This window comes from Falco peregrinus, chromosome Z (assembly GCF_023634155.1).
Source record: "Falco peregrinus isolate bFalPer1 chromosome Z, bFalPer1.pri, whole genome shotgun sequence".
Lineage (NCBI taxonomy): Eukaryota > Metazoa > Chordata > Aves > Falconiformes > Falconidae > Falco > Falco peregrinus.
Window position 1 is genome coordinate 82563705 of NC_073739.1, and position 25116 is coordinate 82588820.

Genomic DNA, 25116 nt, shown 5'->3' on the forward strand with positions numbered 1-25116 from the left:
CCACTTAGTGCCTTTTTATAATATGTGATACATGACTAAAAAAACATAATTCACAAATCCCTGAACACCTTCTGGTTTCAAAGCAGCTACTAAGCTGTTCTGTTACGGGAATCACAAGTCAGAAGTTTCTTAGAGAAACTGATATTTTTGTGCATTCAGAACAGATTCAAGTATAAAACGAATCAGATTTATTCTGGGATTATTTAGTTATTCAGTTATCATTCCAGCTATTTAGTTCATCAGTATTTATTCAGACAGACAAAATTCAAGTTTCTTTCCTCCTGAATTTCAGCAAAGATGAGTTTCAAGAGAAGTCTTTATATTTACCTGATGATCCTCTGAGCAGCATACTGATGAAGTGAGCGGAACTGTGCTGACATATTTGCTAAGGCTGCCAGACAATTTGTATGAAGGTATTTGTCCTGTCAGAAAGAAGAGGAAAGAAAAAAAAACACACATCAAAGTGTTTTTTTGCTATACACTGACCCCTATTTGCAGGAATCATTCAAAACACTAGGTAATATGTTGCTTTGAAGGACATGGTCAAAAGCATATGGCAGAAAATTTATATATTGGTGGTGTTTTAAATATGTTTTCTTAAAATACAAGGCTTATAAAAGAGTGATTGTTTCATACAGATTTCAGAGAGTATACGGCTCTATGTATACACACATATACAGATGTGCAATGCCTTCATACCCTTAGCAATGTTGTTTTACAGTAACATCACAGAGATGCAATAAATACTGAAAGATGTTCCCCTCCTCTCCTTTCCTCTCTCTCCCTTTTCTAGTCTCATCCTAAAATTTTCTTCTTCAAAACTCATCTCCTTACTAACTCTTTTAAAGCGTTCTATATATCCCACAACCACAACCATACAATACTTCAGAGGTCTGGTCTCCTTGTTAGCATCCTCGAAACCATTTGACCAGGTAAGCATTTAAATGACAGCCCTATCAAAGTAAAGGGTTTTCAGAGAACCAAGCTTAGCCACTTATCCAATCTAACAGGGATTTATTTCCCTATTCAAGTGTAAAATATGCATTTATGTAACATGACAGATTCCAAATCCTACAAATAAATGTAAAGAATGTCCTTGTTTCTTCCAATTCTTTTGATCATAGAAGTGAAACACTTAAGTTTTCCAATTTAAAATAGATTTTAAAACTTTTGCTACTTTTTCATGTAAAAACTTCTGTGCTTTTAGTTGTTGAAAATATTCAAAAGAAGCCTTGATACCATGCTTCTATGTTTGAGACAAGGTACAGAATCAAATGGTCAAAAAAACATACAAATGCAATCTGATACAAGGCTATTAAGTTGAAGCAGTTTTGCTTTGCTAGAGCTCAAGAAGGTTTTACGGCCCAGTCACTGTCCTGCTTTATAAAACCACTAACAGAGCTGAAATTTCCACTTCTGTGTAATACAACACACAAACAACCTATGAAGAATAATTTCTTCTCGTGAAACAAAGGAACTTTTTTCTTCCCATATGAAGATGAGTTTAGTGCCTAAATTATGGCCTCTTGAAAATCCTACTTAATGAACTAGGTACAGAAATCATGCTACAAGTTCAGACCACTTAAAACTGCGCTTAGTTAATATGGCAGATCTATCCGTTTCCTTCCCTCCTGCACATTCAGTTGCCAACTGGTTGCAACAGAATGAAGAAAATCCCACACCCTGTTTAAAACTGAATTCATACTGTTGAAGTTTGAAACCCACACAATGTGCGTAAGCACTACACGTAACTCTTACCCTGGTCCGTGTCATGTTGTACTGGATGGTTCTTATCACGACTAGTATCAGGAGACTCCCAAGTGAGATCTCTGTTAAGACACGCTCAGCATACCAAGTGATATTTTTCAATATCTGGAAAAAAAAAAAAAAGGAAAAAAAAGAACAAAGCTCTTCAGTACCTAGGCCTGAATAACATAGAAAGCTGTCTGGACTCTTTTATTCCTTAAGGTAGGTGAATTAGCTACCAGCCTCAAATGCTGACAAAACCTACTGTACTCTAAAGCATGAATTAAAAAAAAAAAAAAAAAAAGAAAAAATATAAAAGACAAGACTTCTGCAGTATTACCACCTAGTCGATCTCATCAACTTTATTCTAAGTCATGTGGGAACACACTCAGTGTAGAAAGATGATTAAATTGGGCAATTCCCTAATTTCTATGCCCTGTGCCACCACACTCCTATGTTCTTTTTGATCTTACACTTTACAAAGTCTCCAGTTCCAGCCTAGACACCTGAATAATGCTGCCAATTCCTTCCCATTTTCCCTCGTTACAAGTTGGGCACGAGGCAGCATGTATGAGCTCTGACTGATGAGCAAGAGCACAAATGCCAAAGGTCGTGGGGCAGATCAACAGGTTAACTGTTGACTTCACATTCAAGCTTTTCTCTTGCCTGACGTGAGGTCTCTTCCCTTAATAGGTTAGAGAAAGTCATCAGCTAAATTAAGAGCTTCCTATCTTTCAGTGGTCTCCACTGTCAGGGTAGATAAAGTTCACCACCACTTCGGAGTTTATCACAGGAGAATCAACCCACTCTTCCCTATTACTCAGCTGACCAACCTGGAAGGATAGAGCAAACACAGGCACAAGAAAACCCTGCTTTTAAGGACTGGTAAAAATGAGTCAATGGGAAGTGCCCTAAAAACATGGGGAAGATCCTCTGCAAATTCAGGGTTACTCTGGGTCAAAACAAAAATGTGCTTAATGCTGACTATTGCACACAAAGCTATCACCCTGTATAACCCCATCTTTGATATATTAAGTGTGATTCATTGAAACTTCATGCTCAATGAAAAGAATACTGAAGTCTTAAAAAAACAAACCCCATCAACTTCAACAATCAACTTAACTTCTCTTAAAAAGTTGACAACACTTATGACTATATCCCTTCTTCCCACCTCTCCTTTGCATAGGTGAATTGTCTCCCTTCGTTCTACAACATTTCTGCTTTTAGAACTCTCTCTTCCTCCCACTGACGAGCTAGCTCAGCAAAACTCCTTCTTTCTTTACAAGAGAGGATAGAAAAGTAGCAACTGACTTCCTACGAGGAGATACAAAGAGCGAGCTGGCCACAAAATGACTTGCAGAAGACAGAGAAAGAGAATGCTGGGAGCTACATCAAGCTTCTGATGATTTTAATTTACTCCTAAGACATACACATTCATATAAACTCTGATGGAAGAAACATAATTTTATTCGTGAAAAATAAGGGGTATGTGGAAATCAAAATTAAAACAATATGTACTAATTTAGTAAAATTCTGAAATATTTAAAAACAGCACTTTCAGAACATAAAGTGTCATACAGCTACCTAAAAAAAAATAAAATAAAAAATAATCTAAACAAAGATATCAACACAGGCTTCTGAAGGAATACAATACTAAATTCTGTAAAATCTGTGGCAGAATCCAGGCTCAAAGATTAGGCAGGTATCTCTCATCAAGAAGTGTTACACCATAGCATCATCTTAGACTACAACTTGACATTGTCACAGAGAAATGACAGCACATCTGAAAGTAAGAACATTGGTTATATTCACATATTCAGGTGACCTGGAGAAATGGACAGTCAACAAATTAGTGTTTAGTTCTCCTTAATTATTTGTTAAAGATGCAAAACTGTTTTATCTCATTAATGATAATGACAAAGGGTTACTTCATTTCTTTGATAACCAGGTGTGTACAACAACTGTATGTCATATTTTTAAATTATGTAGTCACTTGGTTGCTAATCACTAAAAGAGCACAGAACTGGAATCCAAAAAGGTCACCACATCTTTGTAGTTTCCATAATATTAAATTTGTCTTTTGAAATTCTGTATTTTATCTATTTAAGGGGATCAGTGATTATGGTCACACACACTGTGCAACTCATCAAAGACAGTATGTTAAGCAATCCTCTTTGCCTCCATTTGATTAGGAAACAGGAGAGCAAGAGCAAGCTACTAACAGCTTCTTCCACTCAGCCCAGAGCCCGGATCTGTGCAAACCTCTCTGAATTACAGAATCATGGAATCACTCAGGTTGGAAAAGACCTTTAAGAACAAGTCCAACCGTTAACCTGCACGGCCAAGGCCACCGCTAAGCCCTGGCCCCGAGCGCCACAGCTACAGGTGTTATAAATCCCCCCAGGCCGGGTGCCGCCAGCCCCCCGGGCAGCCTGTGCCAGCCTTGGCCACCCTTTCCGTGACGGGATTTTCCCTCATTCCCAACCCAACCCTCCCCCGGCACAAGGTGAGGCCGTTCCCTCTCGTCCCGTCGCCTGTTCCCTGGGAGAAGAGCCCGACCCCCCTGGCTCCAGCCCCTCTCAGGGGGTTGCAGGGAGCCAGAAGGTCTCCCCTCAGCCCCCCCTCTCCAGGCTGACCCCCCAGCTCCCCCAGCCGCTCCCCACAGCACTTGTGCCCCAGCCCCTTCCCCAGCCCCCTGCCTAGCTTGATTTTTGCAATAAGTTTAAGACACATGCACAGAGCACACACCTCCCACAAAGCCCCACACACGAAGCGAAGGATTTATATCGTAATCTGTAAAACATCAAAGATGGTAAGTACTCTGCTGTTCTGAGGACCCAACAGGCACTCAGTGTCACCGTAACGCAAACTGTATTAGTGTTGAGAATAGAGAGGTTAGATTATAATTGTTTCATCCCACCTACTCTGAATACATACTCCAAAAGCCCTGTAATATATAATTCCACTTTGCTTTTTCCATCAACTTTTGCCCTTAAATCCCAAACATGTACATGTGCTTTAAGAGTTCCTGTTCATTATCAGCTGGGATCAAGTCCTCCCTTCCCTTCCACACCATACTCCCACTGATGCATTTAAAAGTGTTTTCACCAGCTCTAAACACAAAGACATATCCAATCAAAGTCAGACACACAGCACAATGACAACAAAGACCTTTAAGAAATGCACCCAAAAGTTCCTCTCTCAGCAAACTTTGCACTCATGACAGAAATATATCCGATTAATCAGAAACATTCAAACCAGCAGAATTAAAAGGAAAAAATAATTTTTCTCACAGGACTCCTCCTTTGGGGCAGAGGAGCAGCCACCACCTTCACATAACATTTTCTCAGCTACCCCCAAGCCTGATGCTCCCCAGTATGTGCCTGCCCACCCATCCAGGCACTTGCTTTTCAATTACTCCACCGCAGAGCACCCCAAGGCGAGCTCTGCAATGGGTACTGTGGCTCTTCCCAGCATTTGTGATAGGAGTATTGCTGGCAAAAAACAGGGTATTATTTAACACAAGGCACTGGGGGATATTATATTTCCCTTAGTATTGTGTAGGATGCTACCATAGATAATACCTCATACCCAAGACATGATTACACGTACATTTTATCAAAACTCTTAGTCAACAGATTCTAAAGCAAAACCCAACTGGAAGAAAAAGAAACCTCTGAAGCCTATTCTAGACATGCTGACGGCGAGGGAAGTCAAGCAAGCAAACTCAATATGAGTGATAAAGCAATCTTCGATTTATTACGGCGCGATTATGTCTTATATACAGTTCCAGTTAATTATGCCTACTAGTCATCTGCTGATTGGTTAAGCTCTAAAGGGTTATATTTTCATACGTCCTCCTACTTGCGGTTTCTGTGGTTAGCTAGCTACATATTTTTTTTTCTCTCTTGTCTACGCGAATTCCTCAAAGTTATTTACAACATTAGGCACAAGGTCAGTGTGTTTCTCAGCTTCCTTATCAGCATGCCTCAGCACAGCCGCAAGGCCTGCTTCAGCTAACTTACACTACCTTTGTTTGACAAAGATTTTCAAGGGAGTCATGGCCATGATCACACAGCCATTCTGCAACATAGACAAGGGTAATACTTTGTTAGTATCTTTAAAATGCCTTTTTTCTTAGGTTTTAGGTGCGTGTGTGGGTTTTAAATAATTTTTAACCTTCCAGGCTCTGCAAACTCTACGTGCACATGTATTTCTTTCATTTACGCCCCAGTCTTATTCTCACCTTAACTCTGTGTCTCTTGAAGCTCTTTCACAGTACAAGAGACATCTGAAATAGCATCCTAAATATGATTCATCAGACTCCCTCCTCCCTCACTTTATTCCTAGCATACCTCAAAGATTTTTTTTTCATTAAGTATTTCAGGGAAGACTGCATTTGCCTATGCTGAAAGATCTTGGTGTTTTTCTTTGATGAACCTCCTAGAAAGAAAGAACCTCTCCTAAAAGGATTCTTACCTATTTATGCTTTGAAAATCATGCACACAAAGGCCTGCACAACAAGAGGTACATCCCAAATATCATTACAGACTAGATATTCTAAGGTGAAAAAAGAAGATACAGCCACTGAAGACATACTTGGTAGGCTCAGAAAATTCATGTTAGTAGGCAAGCTGATCCAGCTTGAGATACAGAAGCCATTTCTGTACCACTTATGAAGAGACAAAATAAAAGTAATAATGACAATAATATCGCCATTATCACATGCTATCTAGCATCTGACTTTCTGTCAGCAGCTGCCTATCTCCCACAAGGGAGCTAAATGTGAGTGAAACCAATGACTGTAACCTATAGATGGGTAAACCGCAGTAACAGTAGTGCAGCGCTGGCTAAGATGACAAACATCCCCAGCAACAGGCTCAAGTGTGACAATTTCTGGTAAACACCTTTTGCTAAAAGGACAGAAAAATCAGAATATGAGGGAAAGACTTGAGAGCTATTTAAGTGAAGAACAGTCAAGGCTGAGGAACAAATAGGAAACATGAAATCACTATAAGAAAGGTTTCCGCATATAGCAGGCGGTGAGTGGATGCAGAAACAGGTATAATTTCTGGTTATAAGAAGTCACTAATACTATTTTAAGACTTAGTGGTGATGGCATGAATGAAAGCAAGTCATCCAAGGAGTTTCAGTAAACAAGGACAACTAGTCAGGACAGACAACATAGATGATTAACAGGGACGGCCTGAAAGGCAAAGAAAAATCCACATGTATTTTCACAAAACAGGCAACTGAAAAGTTACAAAGCTATTGGTTGTGTAATTAATGGATTACACAAATGAAACTTCACTGTAGGAAGATATTCTGCTAGATGAAAACTTGATCATCCTAAGGTTGCTAAGCATAAACCCATGATCAGATAGCGCAAGTTAGTGGGTTATTTCACAGCTGCAAAATGCTAAAATAAGTGTAGGGAGTCACTTTGGTTACAATTGTTTGTGATTTCTTAGAAACCCATTATGTGAATTGTTATGACTATGTGAATGTATCTGTTTTCAAGAGAAGATTTTATACAAAGAAATAAATGAACCACTTTGGCAAAGAGAAATATCTCAACTGGAGCACTTGAACCTTCCAGAAGAAAAACATACTGTTATTTGAAGAATCATATATGATCATTAAGTAATGGTTACACCCTGTAATACATAAATACATAGCAGGGATATGTTGTGGTTGCATGTTTAATTTCCTGACTTCTGAATGCTTAAGATTACTGAAAATTTAACATATTTTTAAAACAAAATACAACTGTGAAAATGAGTAGTGTAAAATGGTATTTGTTTTGACATAATGCACAATATAAATCCAAACCAATAATACATAAAGAGATGTAATTCCACATGCTTATTGGAAAGAAAGCACTTAATTCAATTTGTTCTAAAACTATACCCAAGGGTTGGGGTTTTTTTTATCCCCTCTGAGACAAAATAGGCTTACCCCAACAAAAAAGATCAGCTTCCTGATTACATCTCTAATAAGCTATTTCTTACAGTCTCTCATATATAACTGAAATAGCAAAGCAACCTCCTCCCACAAATAAAGCGAGGCCCCTGTTTCCCTCCACTCCCTTTGGTGCTATTTTGTGGAGCACATCCCTCTACTTAAATCAGCCAAAGTGGAAGTTCCTTGATTCACACTATGATGGAACTCAGGAGTCTCAGGTCCCATCATGTGCTCTCTCTAACAAAGGGTGTCCCCATGGGACAGGAGGAATGGGACTGGAACAAGTGAGATAACCTCAAGTAAGACCTTGAGCCCTCCAGCATCTCCAGTCACATCTTCCTCATCCACCCATGGCTCCCTGTGCTATGCACAAGCCATCATCCTTCCCATTTTCCCTCCCTGTAGCTCATGCCCGGCTCCTTGCCCTCCCGGACCCCGTTCCTTCTCAGATCTTTCTCTTCCCAGCTACCACTCCCCTCACCCCACACCTTGCCCATTCCAGTCCCTCATCAAAAAGAAGCCTGACTTCACCTTCTCCAGCGTTTTGCCACTCCTGTCCTGCCTCTTCTCTAATTTCTTTGCTCAGCAACCCCAAATCTTACCTGAATCATAGAACAGAATCACAGAATTGTTTAAGTTGGAAAAGACCTTTGAGATCATCGATTCCAACTGTTAACCCAGGATTGCCAATCCCACCACTAAATTGTGTCCCCAAGATCCCTCTTAGATCCCTCCAGGGCTGGTGACTCCACCACTGCCCTGGGCAGCCTGTGCCAGTGCCTGACAGCCCCTTATCTTCCACCCATCCCCAAAGGTTACTGAAGTGTTAACTTCAAGCTCAGTCTTGCCATTCTTAGGCCCATTTCTTGTTTAATTCATATCTTTCTCCCTCACTGCACCCATCTCACACTCCTCGTGCAGCCAGCCACAACTTCTTTCCAATTTCTCCTAATTGTCGTTACCTCAGACTCCTGTTCCTATGCGCTGTCTTCAGACATGGAGACATGGTGCTCAGGGACACAGTTTAGTGATGGACTTGGCAGTATGAGGTTAACAGTCGGACTCAATGATTTTAAAGGTCTTTTCCAACCTGAATGATTCTATGTGGCTTCAACCATTGCCAAGCAGCCACAGAAGCATCACTGGGAGGCCAGTCACACCCCACAGGAGCTGGAAGCAGCACTTATGCAAGCTTCAGCTTGTCCCTGCACATCTGATACATTATCCCTGGTCAGGGGAGGATGCAAACAGCGCAGCTGTGGCTCTGGAAGCAGCAAAATGAGGATATTCAGTCACCATGGACATCAGGCCACCTCTGGCTACCTATCTGCTGTGCAGATGGAAAAAAACCTGCTCCCCTTCCCCTGGAGATTTATAATTTGGTCAAATATAGTCAGATTATCAGCAGTGGAGCCCTAGCACAAAGGCCACCTGCCAAACTTCAAATTCTCAATGCAAAACTTGAAGTTACCAGAGCTTGTTAAAGAACACATTGGCAGTTGTAACCATGGACATGTTCGTGCCCTAGTTCCACTCCAGAAATGGTCAATGGTTCTCCACAAAACTTTAAAAAGCACTAGCCCTGGAAAATTACATTCACTGAGATAACTATGCCTTGGAATAGTCCACTACTCTAAAAAAGTTAAAAAGTTACATATACATACCAGTCCCTGTCACCTGCACTCTCCTCTCCCCCATACTGAAGAACACAACCATAGCAGGTAAGCAATTAAATGCATATTTAAAAAAACCCAAAACCAGCAGCAACCACCACCGTGTCTCACATGGTTTTGCGTTTCAGAAGCATGAAACATGAAAATTTCTTAAATTTCAGAATCATCTACCAGAAATCAGTGCCACAATTTGAACAATCTCATTCGTTTATGGAGAGTATTATAAAGAGAAAAGTGAAAAAACAGAAGCTCAGACCTGGGGTGGTCTTGCAAGAACAATTTAAAAAAAATAAATTAAAAGGCTTTGATTAATTACTGTTCTACCACTGGGTTCCTGGACACCTACAACTCAAGGTGCAAGAACTTCAGATGCAAAGAACAGGAACTCAGTTCTATATATATAGGGAACACTGATATTCCCAGTTTCTCATAACTCTGTTTGTGAGATACTTCTTAACACAATAAAAATACAGTTAAATTGTGATTTACAGTCTCTTGCTGTTTACTACAGCATAAACATACACACAGCATAAACAGCATACAGTACTGTAGTAGTACTATAGTATATATTACTGCTACATTAAGTATTATATGATGTTATTTTGACATCTGATGTCATTGTATATAGTTTCATAAATCAGAGAAGAAAAATCACCAATACTTGTCCCCTTTAGGGAATCCTTGAGTTTACTCTTTTACTCTGTTTTTATTAGTATTAGCAAACAAAATTGAGCTCTACGTGGTTACAGGGATCTAACTGCATTAAGCCAATTGCAGGAACAGGACCTATGGTTTTAATCATATTTTCCAGGCTCTTAAAACCACATTCATTTTAAACAAAAAAATGCTTCAGCAGTCAAAAACTTTCTGTGGTTTCCTGAGCTCTTTACCAGCTGGTATAATCACAAGATTTATAAAACTGTGCTTACTAAAATTAATCTTAAAAATCAATAAATAAATGTGGGTTAAATACCACAAAGGAAAATAGCCCTTAAATGGACTGTACAGTCATGCTTCTTTTAAGAACCATACACAGGATACACAGCAGCAGAGAGAAAAACAGGTTGATCTAAAATACATCAATTTTTTTTTTCTTCATGCTTTATTCAAGTGATGGGGGGAAAAAAATAAAATCCTGCTGTAATTGCTAGAATTTGATAAATATTCACAGTGATTAAGAGTTTCATTCCAGTTATGTAATGACACTAGATGTTCACATTTTGCAGAAATCCCAATACAACTTTCCTCTCTCCTGACTCCCTTCATTTTGCTGCCCTATAATACCCTCTCAGCCTTTAGGAGATGTGGAGATAAGAAAGTATGAGACTAATTTCTTACATTATACTGTCGTTTTTTAATAGTTAACTTGGCCATGTCATACCTGGAAACTTTCATTTAAATAACTCAAAAAGATGGGCATGGGGAAGTGATTTATCTGTATGATTTGGATCTTTTTTCCACAAAGTGGGGAACTAACTACACTTTTTCTCCATCATGGGATCTGCAGGAATCCACTACCCATACATTCCCCAACAGTTCACAAGCAAAGATGCGATGCTCACATCTTTGTTATTTTGATATCCACATCACTCTGTAAAGTTCAGCAATGGCATAGATCATATAGATCAAGAAGGGAACTTTATTTTTCTGAAGTTTAACATAATGTGAACACAATGTGATTTTTTTACAAGTAAGGAATCCTTCCTATAAGGAATACTTAAGAATTAGTATCACAGTCATCGACTCATCTATATTGTAGTTTATTTAGGTAACTTTCAGAGTGCGCAGTTTAAGATTCGAACAAGGGAAGATGTCCTCTTTCTCCTTCACTGCATCCAATCCATCCACATGTCACCAAGATTAAGAGCATGGGGCAAGAAAAAGCCTACAAGTTCAGTAAGAAAAGCACTGCAAGGGTAGAAAAGCATTCTGCTTTGCCTCCAAATTTGCCCTCTCCTTTGGCATGAAACATGCCCCATCCATCAGAGAATGGAGAAAAGGGTGAGAGAAAGAACAAAGGAACAGAGGAGGAAGAATTAAGGTCATTCCACATCTACCGTCTGCAGTGTCATAGCACTCCACTGGCTTTCCATGGTAAAAGATTCTATTTCACAGCTTTTTCTGCAGTAGGGCTGATGGGAGAAGTTCACATAGACGAGCCTGCAGGCTCAGGCACTGTACAGCCACCTCTCATTACCTAGCTAAGAAGCAAACCCAGCAAAACTCTGGCTGCACAATGCTGTCAATGAACGGATGCGTCTCACCAGGAACTACGGAGTAGGAAAAGACAACCACAAAGTAAAAGAAAGCAGCAGTTACATGAAAATCTGAAGTAAAATCAAAGATTAAATTGAGAAGAAAATGGAAGAAGCAAAGGCAGGATTGGAAAAAAAAAATGAGTTCAGGGTAAAAGGAACTTCTAGGTTTATTTTGTTTTTATTAAAATGGAAGTAGTAAACTAATAACCACATTACACAGAAAACACTACTGCTATATTGGCAGGGTTAGCTGCAAAGGCAAGAATAAACTGGACAAGAAAACTTGATTTATATTTTCATTCCACAGTTGGATCCTCATTAACAAATTTTAGGGAAATCTTCCACTTTCACTTATTCAGTAAGGAACGTATTGAAAGACCACGTGTAAAGCCTTTAAAATGAATGCGAGGCAGGAGTGAAATTTTGTCTGCTGCATTCTAAGCCTCAACAAGCTCGATTTATGAGAGAATTTAAATGACTTAGTGATACTGAACCCAAAAATGTATACCACACACACGTATGGTGCGTACGTGCAGGTTTCAAGGCACATGAAGGTGAGACAGAAGAAAGCTTCAGGAAAATGTTTCAGTCATCTGCATGGTTACTACAGGTGCTCCTCCTAAAAGCTGCTTCCTAGAAGTTACTACCAGCAAACTGCATATAAACACCATCTCTTCTTGCTTTCTACATAAAAGCTACAGGAAATCTGAAATTTTAGAGAGTAAATACTGTAAGTCTCTACTGCTTGGCACCAGCAAAAACCACCAGTTTCTTCCAAAACAGGCTGGAAATTTACCTGGGAGAAGGGTTCTGGTTAGATACCTTGAACTTTGTTTCCAGCTTTTTGCATTTCACATAACCCCAAAAGAGAGTTTCTGTGTCCCAGTCAAAAAAGTACGTAACACCAATGCAGACACCTTCTGCATTATCATAGCCTTTAGAAGCTTGGAAACGAGAACATAATCGTCCAACGTATTCTGCAGCACAGATGGTCAAGGCCCATCAAAGCTAGTCAAAATCTGGATCATACTATATGGACAACATACAGTAGATATTAATCTAGCAGAAAGACAGAAGAAATGCCAAATAAGGAAGTAACATTCAGTCTGGAAAATAAAACTCCAACTAAAAGTTCCTCTTAACTGTATCAAACTGGTTAAGTAAAGTTTTTCAGGAGAAAAAAAAGGTTTTCCGTTTTTTTCCTCTCTTCTAGCCCCTCCACTTCTATGGCAAACACTCAGCATCTTTGAGGCAGCCTGCCTGGCTATTATTACATTAATTTTTAACAGGAAACACATACACACACACACACACAAAAAGACACAGAAATAGAGGTATGTGCAGCATCTCTTCTACAAGAGGGAGCATGTTTGTTCACTTCACTCAGGAAAGTTTTGAAATTACTCTTCCCCCTTCATGTTACTAGTCCTTATGAAAGAAATACGTATATGAATATGCCACCAAATTTGGATGAACACATACAGCCTCTGCTAAGGAAACAGATATACAGATATGTCTTTATAAAAATAAATATTTAAACAATTTTTAAAGCTCAAGAATTATTTACTGAAACTATAACTCACCACTTCATGAATGGATCGGTTGAAGCCATCATCCTCTGTAAGGATCAGCAAAACAATAAGAGCCATGTAAACATGGTGTGAATTCCTTTCTTCAACGTGATACAGAATTTCAAGAATTGGCAGAACCTGTAGGGGAAGAAAAACGTGTGCATCAGTTTACTCTTCAGATACCTCAGACAATAACCAGAGGAGTCTCTAAACCTCCTGTGTATCACCCTGCCCTTAACAATACCATAGCAATTCCTCCCTCTTGAAATAACCACCCCTAAATAGTGACGTATAGTGTTCAAACACCTTCCATCTGTTTCATTCTGCCTCCACAAGAGAGTCTAAACAAATTCTTTCTTGTGGTCAGACATGGAATTTCAATTCCTAATAAATGAGATTTCCAGCCATACCAGTTACCATAGGCTCTGAAAGCTTTAGCTCCCCTCTAGACTATGGGGAAAATAAAAGCGTTAAAAGATTTTCACCATTTCAAGGAGGAAAAAAATTGTTTCTAACCATTTGTTCTACCACAAGCCTGGTCTGAAAGGACTTTCCTCATCAAACATAGCCAAGCATACTGGAGCTGAGGTGCACAGAGGCATTCTGAGACCTGAAACTCAAATCTCATTTTGGTGTGTGGAGCTAATCCCAGAAAAGAACCAGTCTGGGTTGGGTTAAGACTAGAAAAGGCCTGTTTTTCCAATTCTAGACAATATGCAGCCAAAGAGAACTGACATTATGATGAGAGTTCAGCCCAAGGTCTTGCAACATTTCCACCAGGATAAACAGCTTAAGCCAAAGTCTTGCAATAATAATGAAAATGAGATTTCATTGCAACAGCAAGCATACCTGGATGCTAGTCTAAAGTTAATCCAGATGCAAACGTCTCTCTACCAACTGAAAATGAGCTTTCCACTGGCTCAGTACAACATGGCTTCTCTGAGCTGCAGAAATAGGCCTAAATCACAAAATAGCCTGGAAAAAGGAACTGGAGAAAACTCTCAATTCCAAGATAGCAGATGAGATGCAGAATTTGTTCCAAGAAGCTTCTCAACACCTAAAGACTTGCTGTTTTTCAAAACAGGCCGAGTACAGCAAGATGAATCATGTGAAACCTATTCTGGTGAGTGGCCAGGACACCGAGTGCTCCACAAGGTTCTGAAGTTACCAGAATGTTCTATTACAGTCTACCAGTCCCAAAGCAGTTGGAACATATTAAAACACACAACAGTTTCTATTAAAACCAGTGAGATTGACCTACATGCTGGAAACCACAAAACCTTCTGACAGATGCTTTGGCCAGGGTCAAGACAATACCACAACAAAAGAAAAAGAAAAAAAATATTTACACATTGCAACCATCCTTCCTTTACCATTTCAAAGGATCCTTCACAAACTTCTCTCTCTAGTTGAAACCAGAGTCCATGTCTTTGTGTTTTGTGAATATAGGTCTTGAGTGAAGACCAGGTTTTCCTCAGAGTACCTACTTGGCATATAGCAAAAAACACTAGTCCTTTCCCTTGGATGGGGGAAAAGGGAAACAAACATCACTGCATTAGGCCATTGTTCAAATCATTTCCATCTCCAATATTTATATTGCATGTAGCTTTGCACTGTGTTAGGTCAAAGTCATTTCCAAGTCCAAGCATTACGATAAGCTTCATACAGCAGGAAGCAATATAAAACTACCAAGAACTGCATTTACAACTTGACTTTGCAGGGAGAGCAACAAAATCCTTTCCGAAAGTAACCAGTGGAAGAGCTTTGTATTTTTAAGACAGATCCCAAATAGCCGTGTCTGTTAATTTTTACAGCTACTCAAAATTGAATATACTGCGTTATAAAGTACATGCCTTGCGCTCCTTCAGTGTAACTGTGATCCAGTCTGGTTAATGCTAAACTCCACCATACAAAGCACTCTGCCGAAATGTATTCCTTCAGAATGGCCCAACATATCTCCTCTGTCTAGGCACACCACTATCAGGTCAAACTACAGCTGAAAAAGTGAGTTTGTGTTCCTTAAGCACTCCAAGTCCTAAAAGCGTGCTGCTACAAGCTGCGTTAAAAACGGGTACCTTGGTTCTGACATTGAGACATTACAGACATTTCCGTAAGGGCCGCCACAGGGAAGTACTCTCACTAAAACTGTATACTAGCTACTGAAATCACCCTCACTCTGAAGACCGATTTGGCTCTCCAGATCACTGCACTCAGTCTTCCTGCCCCAAACACACCCTGAGAGCTTTCCAAACCTCTTCCTCCCACCTCCGCTCCCCAGCCATGCTTTCCTTCCCACTCCTCTTTCAGACTTCTCTCCATCTACATACCAGGCAAAACTTAAGGGTGCAAATAGCAACTTAACCTCTCTACCTGCCATTTCCAGATGAAAACTGAAACAATTCATACAGTTGCTATAGCCCTTCCTCCTTCAAACACTCTTTCCTTGTATACTGATCACTGAGGCACACACCCCTTTAGGGCAAGTATTACTGTTCTCAGAACAAAAACTATCTGGCAAGCCACTACTTAATTTAATATAATCAAAATTTAATTTATTTTTATATTCTGACTATTTTTTAATTTTAATTAAATATTATATATGTATTATAATATAAAATATATTAATTATATTTAAACGTACCCAGAATTGTAACCAAAAATTTTTTTATACACTTTTATGTTGTACACACATACTAAAGCTTATACATCTACCTTCTTACATGATGGCTTTGTCCAGCTACACACTGAGAAGACAATAACCACTTCCTTTCGTATTGCTGGCTATGACTAACGCTGCTCCATCAGGAGCAGCTTTTAACTGGCAAGACACAGCCACCAGTAAAAAGTTACTTTTAATCCCCAAAATAAGGGGCAGGTAAAAACAGACACTGAAAATTGCAGGTGCTATATTCAGTCCAAGGTCAGGAACAGTTTCCCCAGCAAAGAGTTTTAAAATAGCTTGTCTTTAGTATACAACAAAACACAAGACCGCATAGCCACACAAGTAACATGCTTAAGCCACATTTATACCACAGGAAAAAATACTGCTGCACCATCAATTGATATAAATACATCATCATATACCTTATTTCAGTCCAGTCATGTTGAGCAGCAATGCAATGTCAACTTAGCATCCAAAATAAACATATTCCAAAGAAACAGCTTATTTCTTATAAGCAGATATCTCATCAGTATTTTTACCTGCAATATGGGTGATGGCTGATCTTCCAAACAGAAAAAGGCTCAACATTCTCCCACCTACAGACCATGACTCTATGCTTATGAAAAAAATTGCTGATGGCTCCCTGTTTCACCAGTCCCACCATTCCTGGAGAATCCTTGCTGGTACTTTCAATAAGATAGCCAAATTCCAGAATCTGAACATCCCTAATGGCATCAGATCTTTAACCCAATTATTTTATAAAAGTATACAAAGTGACATAAGTTATGGAAGACACACAAACGTTAATTCTACCAAGCAGACTTATTACAAGAGCAAAAAGGATGCACTGCCTTACTAATGGTAAAGCATTATAAAGCCCAAAAGAAGATAAAGGTATTTATCTATAACAGACACAGGTAAATTCATATAAAAATTAGGAAGCAAGCTGAGACATGGTCTATTATAACAGTTAAGAAAAACATAATGAATCAATTTACAAATTAAAATAAAGTTACAAAAGAGCAAAGGCACGTTTCAAAAACCTCTAGGAAATGTCACATAGCATCTGCTAGCGATACTTCCTGGGCACCAAAACCGAGAAGAATTACAATAGGGGAAAACACAACAAATGTGATGCACTGAGGGCAGTGAAACAGGAACAACCTGCAAAACCCCTAAAAGTTTAAGATGAGCACTCGGCTGACTGCTGACATGACCTCTCATACAGCACCCTTATATTTCACCTGGCTGCCTCTGCATGAAGAGGCCACTGACTTACGCCATATTCCTCAAAAAAGACACCCACTCTCCTTCAAAGATACCCAAAGAGAACACTGTTTTGCCTCTGGATTAATTACCTTAACTCTTCTGCTCCTATATCTCTTAAGTTGTGGGATTCAACATCCAGTCTTTACTTCTTACCACTCCTCTCTGGAAGTGGAGAGTCCTTTCTGTTCAAGGCTTTCCCCTTGTGAACGCATGTACACATCCTGATGCTTCCTAAACTCTTTCCTGACCCACTTTCTAAGCCTCTCACAGTTTTATTGTTAATTTTAAAGCAAGAAAAAAAAAAATCTTTCTCTACACTCTCTTCATTTTTCAATAGCCTGTAAATATTTTACAAAGTATGGCAGTACACCACCAGAATAGTATGCAACATGTTAGCACCACTCTTGCAGTTGCCATATAGGGAAGGAAATAACCAGCTCCATTACTCCTATCCCTTCGCCTCGTTACAAGCCCAAGACTGAATTAGCCTTTTTCACAGCAGGGCTGTAATTGAGAGATCATGATTTCTTTGTCCAGTAACCCTCCCAACCCAAATCCTTTTTGTGTCTGGCTCAGCGTGCATTACTAAGCAATTAAAACTGCTCTTCTCAGTTGACTGCTGCTCTTCCTTACCTACTAGCTGGCTAAAAACAAGATGATTAGAAAACTGTAAGTAATGTGTCAGCAGTGATCACAAAAAGTTAACAGTATGCATGAAGAGCAAAATAAGAGCACAAAGTTTCAAATTTTGGTATTAAAAAATAAATCAAACATACTGTTGAGTTTTCAGTGATGCTTTTCTCGATTTTCTCAGCTTTTCTCACAAAGCATTTAGTGTTGCTGATTACTGCTGTTATCTTCTGGCTTTTTTTTTTTTTTTTTGAGGAGGAGGAAAGATAGGTGATAATATATGAAAATCTCCCACACTGCAGAGCGTCTGAGTACCTGCATCTGGAGTTGTTTTGACACACATGCCTCATGCTTCTTCTGTAAGTTTTACAATATATCAGACATCATAATTATAAAACAATGCACACACCTAACCTTTATTTCTCTAAAGGTGAAGTAAATCGATATGGCTAGCAGCTGTGAAACTTGTCATATCACATACCAACAGCCCAGGAAATTAAACATGACCATTTGTTTGCAGAATTCATGCAAAATGACTCAGCCCTCACCTAGATAATCTGCAGCGGACTACACGAAAGTTCAGTCTTGAATCAATTCAATATCCAGCCATCTCACCCTAGTTTGCCAACAGTGGCGTCTATCAACTCTGATTTTAGCATTACATCTGTTAGAACTTGGACTGAGACCAAGCTCATTCCATATCTGCCATCAAATAGGCAAGGGATCTAATTATCTGGCAAGACTTCAAATATTAAAATGGAAAGGGTTCTTTATTCCGTTACCAACTCCCCTAGACAGCCATTATCTTATTAAAGGAATGCTTTTTAATAAGTAAGATTTGTTTAAGTGGTTTGTGACATTACTGAAGTGGGGAGCATAAGATAATAACCTACAAAAACTGTACCAGGTGTCTGTTACATTGGCCATTAACCACAATCCTATTTAAAGCAGCTAAAAAGTCACTACAGTTGCATTTCTATAAAATCTGTCAGCTGCTCCTTGAGGAGTTTCAGCTGCAGGTCAACCCTGTAAGACATCTGGCAAGCTAGTCAAGTTACAGCTCATTTTGTTAACTATTATCCCTGTACGCACTCAGTAAGCTTGTGTAAGTTTTCGGCCTGAATACCTAAAAAAGAAAAATAAAATAACGAACAGAACGGTATCTGCTACCGGTTTCTTCACACCATGCCCAGAGGTCAGCAGGTTTGACCTGGATCAGACTAAGAGTGACACCGAGAAGCACAGAATCAAAGACAGCCTGGTAGCTTTATCAGTACTGTCTTTTACTGCAGTGACAGGTTTAGCATCATACACCTGAGATGACATAATAAATGAGCTAGAAATGGTGAATAAGTGAGCCAGAACCTACTGCCCCTACCACAGAACAGGGGACTGTGGCAGCTGGTGACACTCAGGTTTCCAGGACCAACCCCTCATGATGAGTGTAAGGCAAGCAGAGCAATACTTACAAGACTTTCTATGTCCGTTCGTGCCAACACATACGTCCGTACATTGCCATTTTGATGCAGAAGCATGTATAAAAGAAGAGTTGCTTGATCAGATTTCTGCTGCTCACACAAAGCTGTGTACAAACTGTTAAAATTAATCTGGAAGGTGTGTGGATTTGATGATGAAAAAGCAGTGCTATCTGAAATAAAGAAATAATAATAATTTAAAAAAAAAATCATGAACAAATACATTTACCACCCAGCTACTTGTTAACTTTATAAAAATCTCTTGGTGAAATATTTCATACAGACATCACAGTAAGGAGGAAATAAAAATCATCCATGACTCTTACCACTGATAGTCATAAGCCTTAATAGGATCTCATGAAGCTTCTGTCATGCCAAAAACCTGAGGCTGTCCACCCACAGAAGCAACAGTAAGACTGCTGCCTCTGCACAGACACTCATTTTTTTCAAAAAGCTATTCTGTTCACCCAAATGGCTTCCACTGTTAGAAAAGAAGGCAGTCCCAGGAGCTGCTGCAAGGAGGGCAGCTACAGCCTCTTCTCTGGACCCCATGTATTGATGATTCATGTTTCCAAACCCTGCACCCCAAACTTTCAGGTTTAGCATCAAGGTGTTATCTCCTATCCATTTCTCGGCATGAAGGGCAGATACACATAGGTCAAGGCTATCAGTACATTTTCAGTGAAACATAGGTGTTGTCAGGACCCTAAAGATGCAAGTGTGGTGGGGAGTTCAGTGGGTTAAGTAGTCTAAAAGACCACACTGTACAGTCTAAGATCCCTCAAAGCAACAGCAGTTTATTCATGTTCACATGGCACAATACAATCTGTGCCAGAGCTGTTAGTGAGCATAAACCAGATTTCTGTTCACAGAACCTTTACACAAGAAGCTTTACCAGTTTCAACAAAAACCTCCATCAGCACAGATCTCTAACAGTCAGGAATTTCCAGTGGAAAAAGCTAGTGTGACAGATGATGCACTCATGTCAGAAAGGCAGATTCATGTCCTTATTCAGCCTCCCAATCACCCCAAGTCAGAGATTTTGCCTTTGCCTTCTCCACAAAAACCTTTGAGAGTACAAGGTTTCGTTCCAGCGCAGAGCAGGTACATTTCTCAGCTCTCAAAAAGCTTCACAGGAATATGTATGAAGTATTTTCCTGTCCAGCTCTGTTCAAAAACATCCAACCAAAACATGCATCTTCTGTGATGATACATGAAGTAGGACGAGTCTGCCTTTTTGCGTTGATTTATTTCAGCATCTGGGCAACTGAATACAAAAGCTATCTTTTCTGAGCACACAAACAAGCTATGCATATGGAAAAATTACAGCAATTTCATGGCAAGATGATATTCTGGGAACAACAGTAGTTTGGATACTCCAATATACTAAAGGTTTGGACTTAAAAATTTCCATATTACTATAAGCAGGATGTCCAAAGTTGAAGAACTCAATTACAATTCATCAGTTCCCACAACACCACACTAGAGATTTCTGAATTATCATTTATTAAAAACGCATTAACTTAGGAAAGCTCTGCTGTATCAAACAGCATGACAGTACTACTACTCCTCCTGCACAGTGATTTGTGGACAGATGGGATTTTAAGGAAAGGAAGAAAAGACTCAGGAGAATAAAGGGCAGGGGAGAAATACAATGCAAATTTCAAAACCTGCCTTTTAACAAGCCATTTTGCAGCCAACTATATTTCGATAGCCAGCATAATAGGCAGCAGCTACTGCATTTCATCCAAATCTTTCTTCTTCCTCAAATCCTGAAAGATTTCTCAGATGTTATAGACTGCATCACCACAGAAAATGCTGAGAAAACAGTGTCACCACGCCAGGTGCCCATGGCCAGCATTCATGAGTCAACACAGATTTGGCTGTGTAAATGAATACTCCCATGGTTTCTGACCAAACTTTTCCACTCTTCTGGACAAATCTCTATACTGGTAGGGACTGATCACACAAAAGCTCACTGCACCCACTGAGATGTGGGCGTCTGTCCTTCCCCTTTCTTTGTAGTTTGTATTCTTAGCAAAGTTTCTAAATAACTTTCAGCATGGAAGAATGTGGTAGTTGTCACTTATTTTGAAGAACATCTCCACCCTCTCTGGAAGGAAAAAGTACTTGGAAGACCTGTGGGAGCCCCACAGGAGCCCTGGCTCCCACTGGGTTCCTGGGGGCCCAGCAGAGACGACGTGCCAGGGAGCTGGCTGCTTCTCTTGGCCTGGGCGAGGGATGACAGCTCCAGCCATTTAGCTGAACTCAGTGGGAGGCACTGAAGCAAACACTTCTCCTTTCTGCAGGAGTCGGGAGGCACTGCCACACACACAGAGGCAAGATGCAGCCCATCAGCGATGGAAACCTTGCCTCTCCCTACAACGACATACCGACAGGCAGAGGAGTGCCCCAAACCTGTCTTTTCTGAACTACCCTTGCTGCCCCAAGACCCCTACAATCACTGATCCTGATTATGGACCGACTGGTTTAAAGCCATCCCACTTTAGGTGAGTATTTCTCTTTAATAGGGAAAACCTGGATGTAGACAGCAACATCGCATCAATTCAACGTGCTCTATTAAGCAGCAACTTGATGCCATGGTTCATTAGCTGAGGAGCATCCACTCACTTTCAGTTTTTGCTTCTGTGGATATTTAACTTGTGCCACATATTTAAAGCACTTCACTATCTTTTTTATTAAAGCATATTTTATAAACTGTAAAAAACAAATACCTAAACAGTATTAAAGAAACTTCTCAGCAATTGCAATATATCCTGTAGTATTCTGCAGAATGTTGAACTGACCAACATAAAAATTAAACTATTCTAGACCATGCAGAATGAAGAAACTATCCTGAATTGTATTAGCTTTGTCTCAAATTATATGCATTACTTCAACAAAAAAGCCAGTTTTCATTTTATAGTCACATACTATAGATCATTAGGACAGCAACCAGCCTTTCTTTTTCATGTAATTCTCCTCTTACCACAGCCCCTCAGAACGTCCACAGGAATCAGATTTAAGCTCAGTTATATGAGTATTGCTAGCGAAAACAGGTTTATGGGAAACAGTAAGTCATTCTATAAACGTACACATAGAGTAAATATGGCTTTTCATGCTACTATGACATAGCATAAGTTCTTTTAAAATTTTATAATGGTACATGTGTAACAGTTTTCAATGAAATACATTACTCATTACTGATGCCACAAAACAAACTCAACCAAAATAAAACATTCATAGACGTTTGCAGTTTAAAAAAAGAACAAAACAAAAACTGTATGAAGAATTTGAACTCCACTGCCTGTTAACAGCATCCAATAAATCAAAGGGGCATTTCAGAACTAAGACTTCTTCTTTAAAAGAACAATCCTCCATCCTCAAAACCCAAAGAAACTTCCTAGGTAAACATGAATGAATTTAGAGCTCAACCTTCTAAAAACTTAATGGTTAAAGGCATACAAATAAAGTGAGTAATTCAGAGGCACTGATGTGGCTTCACAGGTTACCATGTAGCACTTGAGCTGTGCCAAGTAGCTCTGTGCATACTGTCAAACCCTGTGAAGCCAAGGAAAGGTAAAACCCCGTGGCTAAAACTCAGAGAGATTTAAGTGTATGGATAAAATACATATGAAAAGAAGCACGCTGCCTGAAAGCTGAGCTAAGTAGTCCAAGCTGTGTTAGGGCATTACTGCATCGCAAGCAAGACTCTCTGCAGCAGGGGCCTGAGTCCAGCATCACATCTGCAGTTACCTGATACACAGACTGCAACCAGCCTTCTCAAAAACCAGGCAAGCACTGAAACAGCTCTGAAACTTTCCCTGTACTCAAGTCTCATCAAAGTGTTTACATTAACCAGTTTCTCCACACATTTGCAATACAAGAATGCAGTTAGCAAATCAGTCCAGTTTGCAATTCAATTGCTTATCTTGGCTCTCAGGAACATGACTCCAGATAAACAGAATTTCCCCAAGTGCTATAAAGTATTGAGGGGACTCCTGCAGATTCTTGAATAACCAACCTACTTAGAGGTCAGTATAATTTATATTCTATGAAATTATGCTTTCTAAAATTTTTCAAGTCTGAAGGAAAGAGCATGCTTCTCCCTCTGCCCCTTCCATTAAATACCAGCAGCTGAGGAACTCCACCTCAAAACTCCCAGAAGAAAACATACTATTGCAGCTCTTCCATGGGCTGGCTGAAGGGAAACCAGATTTTGGAAAGAGAACCTCTAAGTAGTTGCAGCAAATTAACACTTCACTTTCATCAGTTCATGCTTAGAAATAAGAAGGAATACAAACCTTGCGTGTTCTTGAAGGACATAATGGCTTGCCTGTAGGGGTTTGGTGTATCTGGAGCATCGGTCAGATTAGCCAAGACCAGCAGAAGCAGCAGACTCTGGTTCGCTAGAGGGGAGCACTGCTCCAGGTGCGGCGCTGGTTTACTCCCAACCCCACCTAGCGTGAAGACTGTCCACAGGCCAGCTAGAAAGAAAAGATAAAGAATACCGTGTTTGGTCCCGTTTTAATGAACAAAGCTCCTTGAAAGGAAAAGAGCATCTGACACACAGGTAGAAAGAAGAGGGAAAAACAAATCGCCCCTGTACAATGAGATGATGGGTCTGGGTACTTGATTTCTCCATATGAAAATATCAGGAGTAACACAGCAGTGGACACAGAGAGGTAGGAATTGAAAGATTACTGGAAATGGAGAAAATTAAGTCACAGGAATATATGAAAAGGAAATTAGGAGAAGTGAAACACAAGCATATGTGTGAGGGGGAAAACCTTAAACACAGAGCAGATACCAGCTGAAGGATTCACACTGCAATCCTGATAATGCTAACTTATTAATAGAGGAAAATGAGCTTTTATGTTACCTTCTTAATAAAACCAGCCTGGTCCATCATGCATCATTTTTCTGATATATTCGATTTTTCATAAACTCAGCAAAATTTAGACAAAACACAGTAACAAAAACTAATATTGCAAAACTAGAACATCCAAATTGGGAGTCCTGTAGAAATCATCATCATTGCTCATTATTGTAGGTATACAACATAATAGTAAATAATAAACCTCTTGGGGAAAAAAAGACAGGATCAACAGCAATTTAAATTTAAATTTTAAGGTATTATTAAACTCAGCCTCATATTTTTGCATTCCTAAAAAAGACGAAACAATTTGAAAAAGCACTCCAGCTGGAAGTACTTACCCTACTCTGAAACACCTTTTTAAGAGGTTTCAGGTAAGATATAAAGGTATAAAGTGCAAACTGTTTACAATAATTTGAAGTTAAAAATCTAGTTAAAAAGAAATAAAAAGTTTGAAGTGACAAATCACTATTGATGCTGTCAAAAACAGTCTGATTGATTCCTCTTGGGTAAGCAAGTTTTTGTTGTCTCACAACTGCCTCGAAACTACACATGTAACAAAAGCACCAAAACTTCATTCATTTTACACCCACAGAAAATTATTAGGTACAAAAATGTAAACAGCTCATCATTCCACACCGGATCTCAGTTCTTTGCTCGTGAACTACAATAAGAATGCGTGTTAGCATACCTTACACTTTATCTAGGTGTATATTTATGGTTCATATACAGCTCCAGTATTAAGGCATAAAGTATAAAGCCAGTATAAAGCACCTGAAGGCTGCTCGTTAAAACTCTCATTATAATACTGTTTAAACTTTGATGTTTGAGCCTGAGATGCAGAGTCATTTTCATATTTAATCCTTAAAGCATTACAAAAATTACCTCCAAAACTTAACTACTGTATTTGAAATTCCTGTTCCTAATTACAGCAGTGTTTGTGAACCAAGCTGACCAGCTATGTGCCCAAATACCGATTAAAGGAGACTGGA

The 25116-nt window shown here is 39.4% G+C and overlaps 1 protein-coding gene across 4 annotated transcripts in view; it reads right to left on the reverse strand.

The window, feature by feature from the left end:
- DYM (dymeclin) overlaps positions 1–25116 on the reverse strand; it is a 213662-nt gene that overhangs the window by 104729 nt on the left and 83817 nt on the right. For all 4 annotated transcript variants that reach the window (XM_055790767.1, XM_055790765.1, XM_055790766.1 and 1 more), the window contains 5 exons: positions 23553–23735; positions 19243–19421; positions 13225–13350; positions 1759–1872; positions 328–422 (listed from right to left, as the gene is read on the reverse strand). In XM_055790767.1, the coding sequence (XP_055646742.1) occupies positions 328–422; positions 1759–1872; positions 13225–13350; positions 19243–19421; positions 23553–23735 (697 nt within the window). The remainder of the gene's footprint in view (positions 1–327; positions 423–1758; positions 1873–13224; positions 13351–19242; positions 19422–23552; positions 23736–25116) is intronic.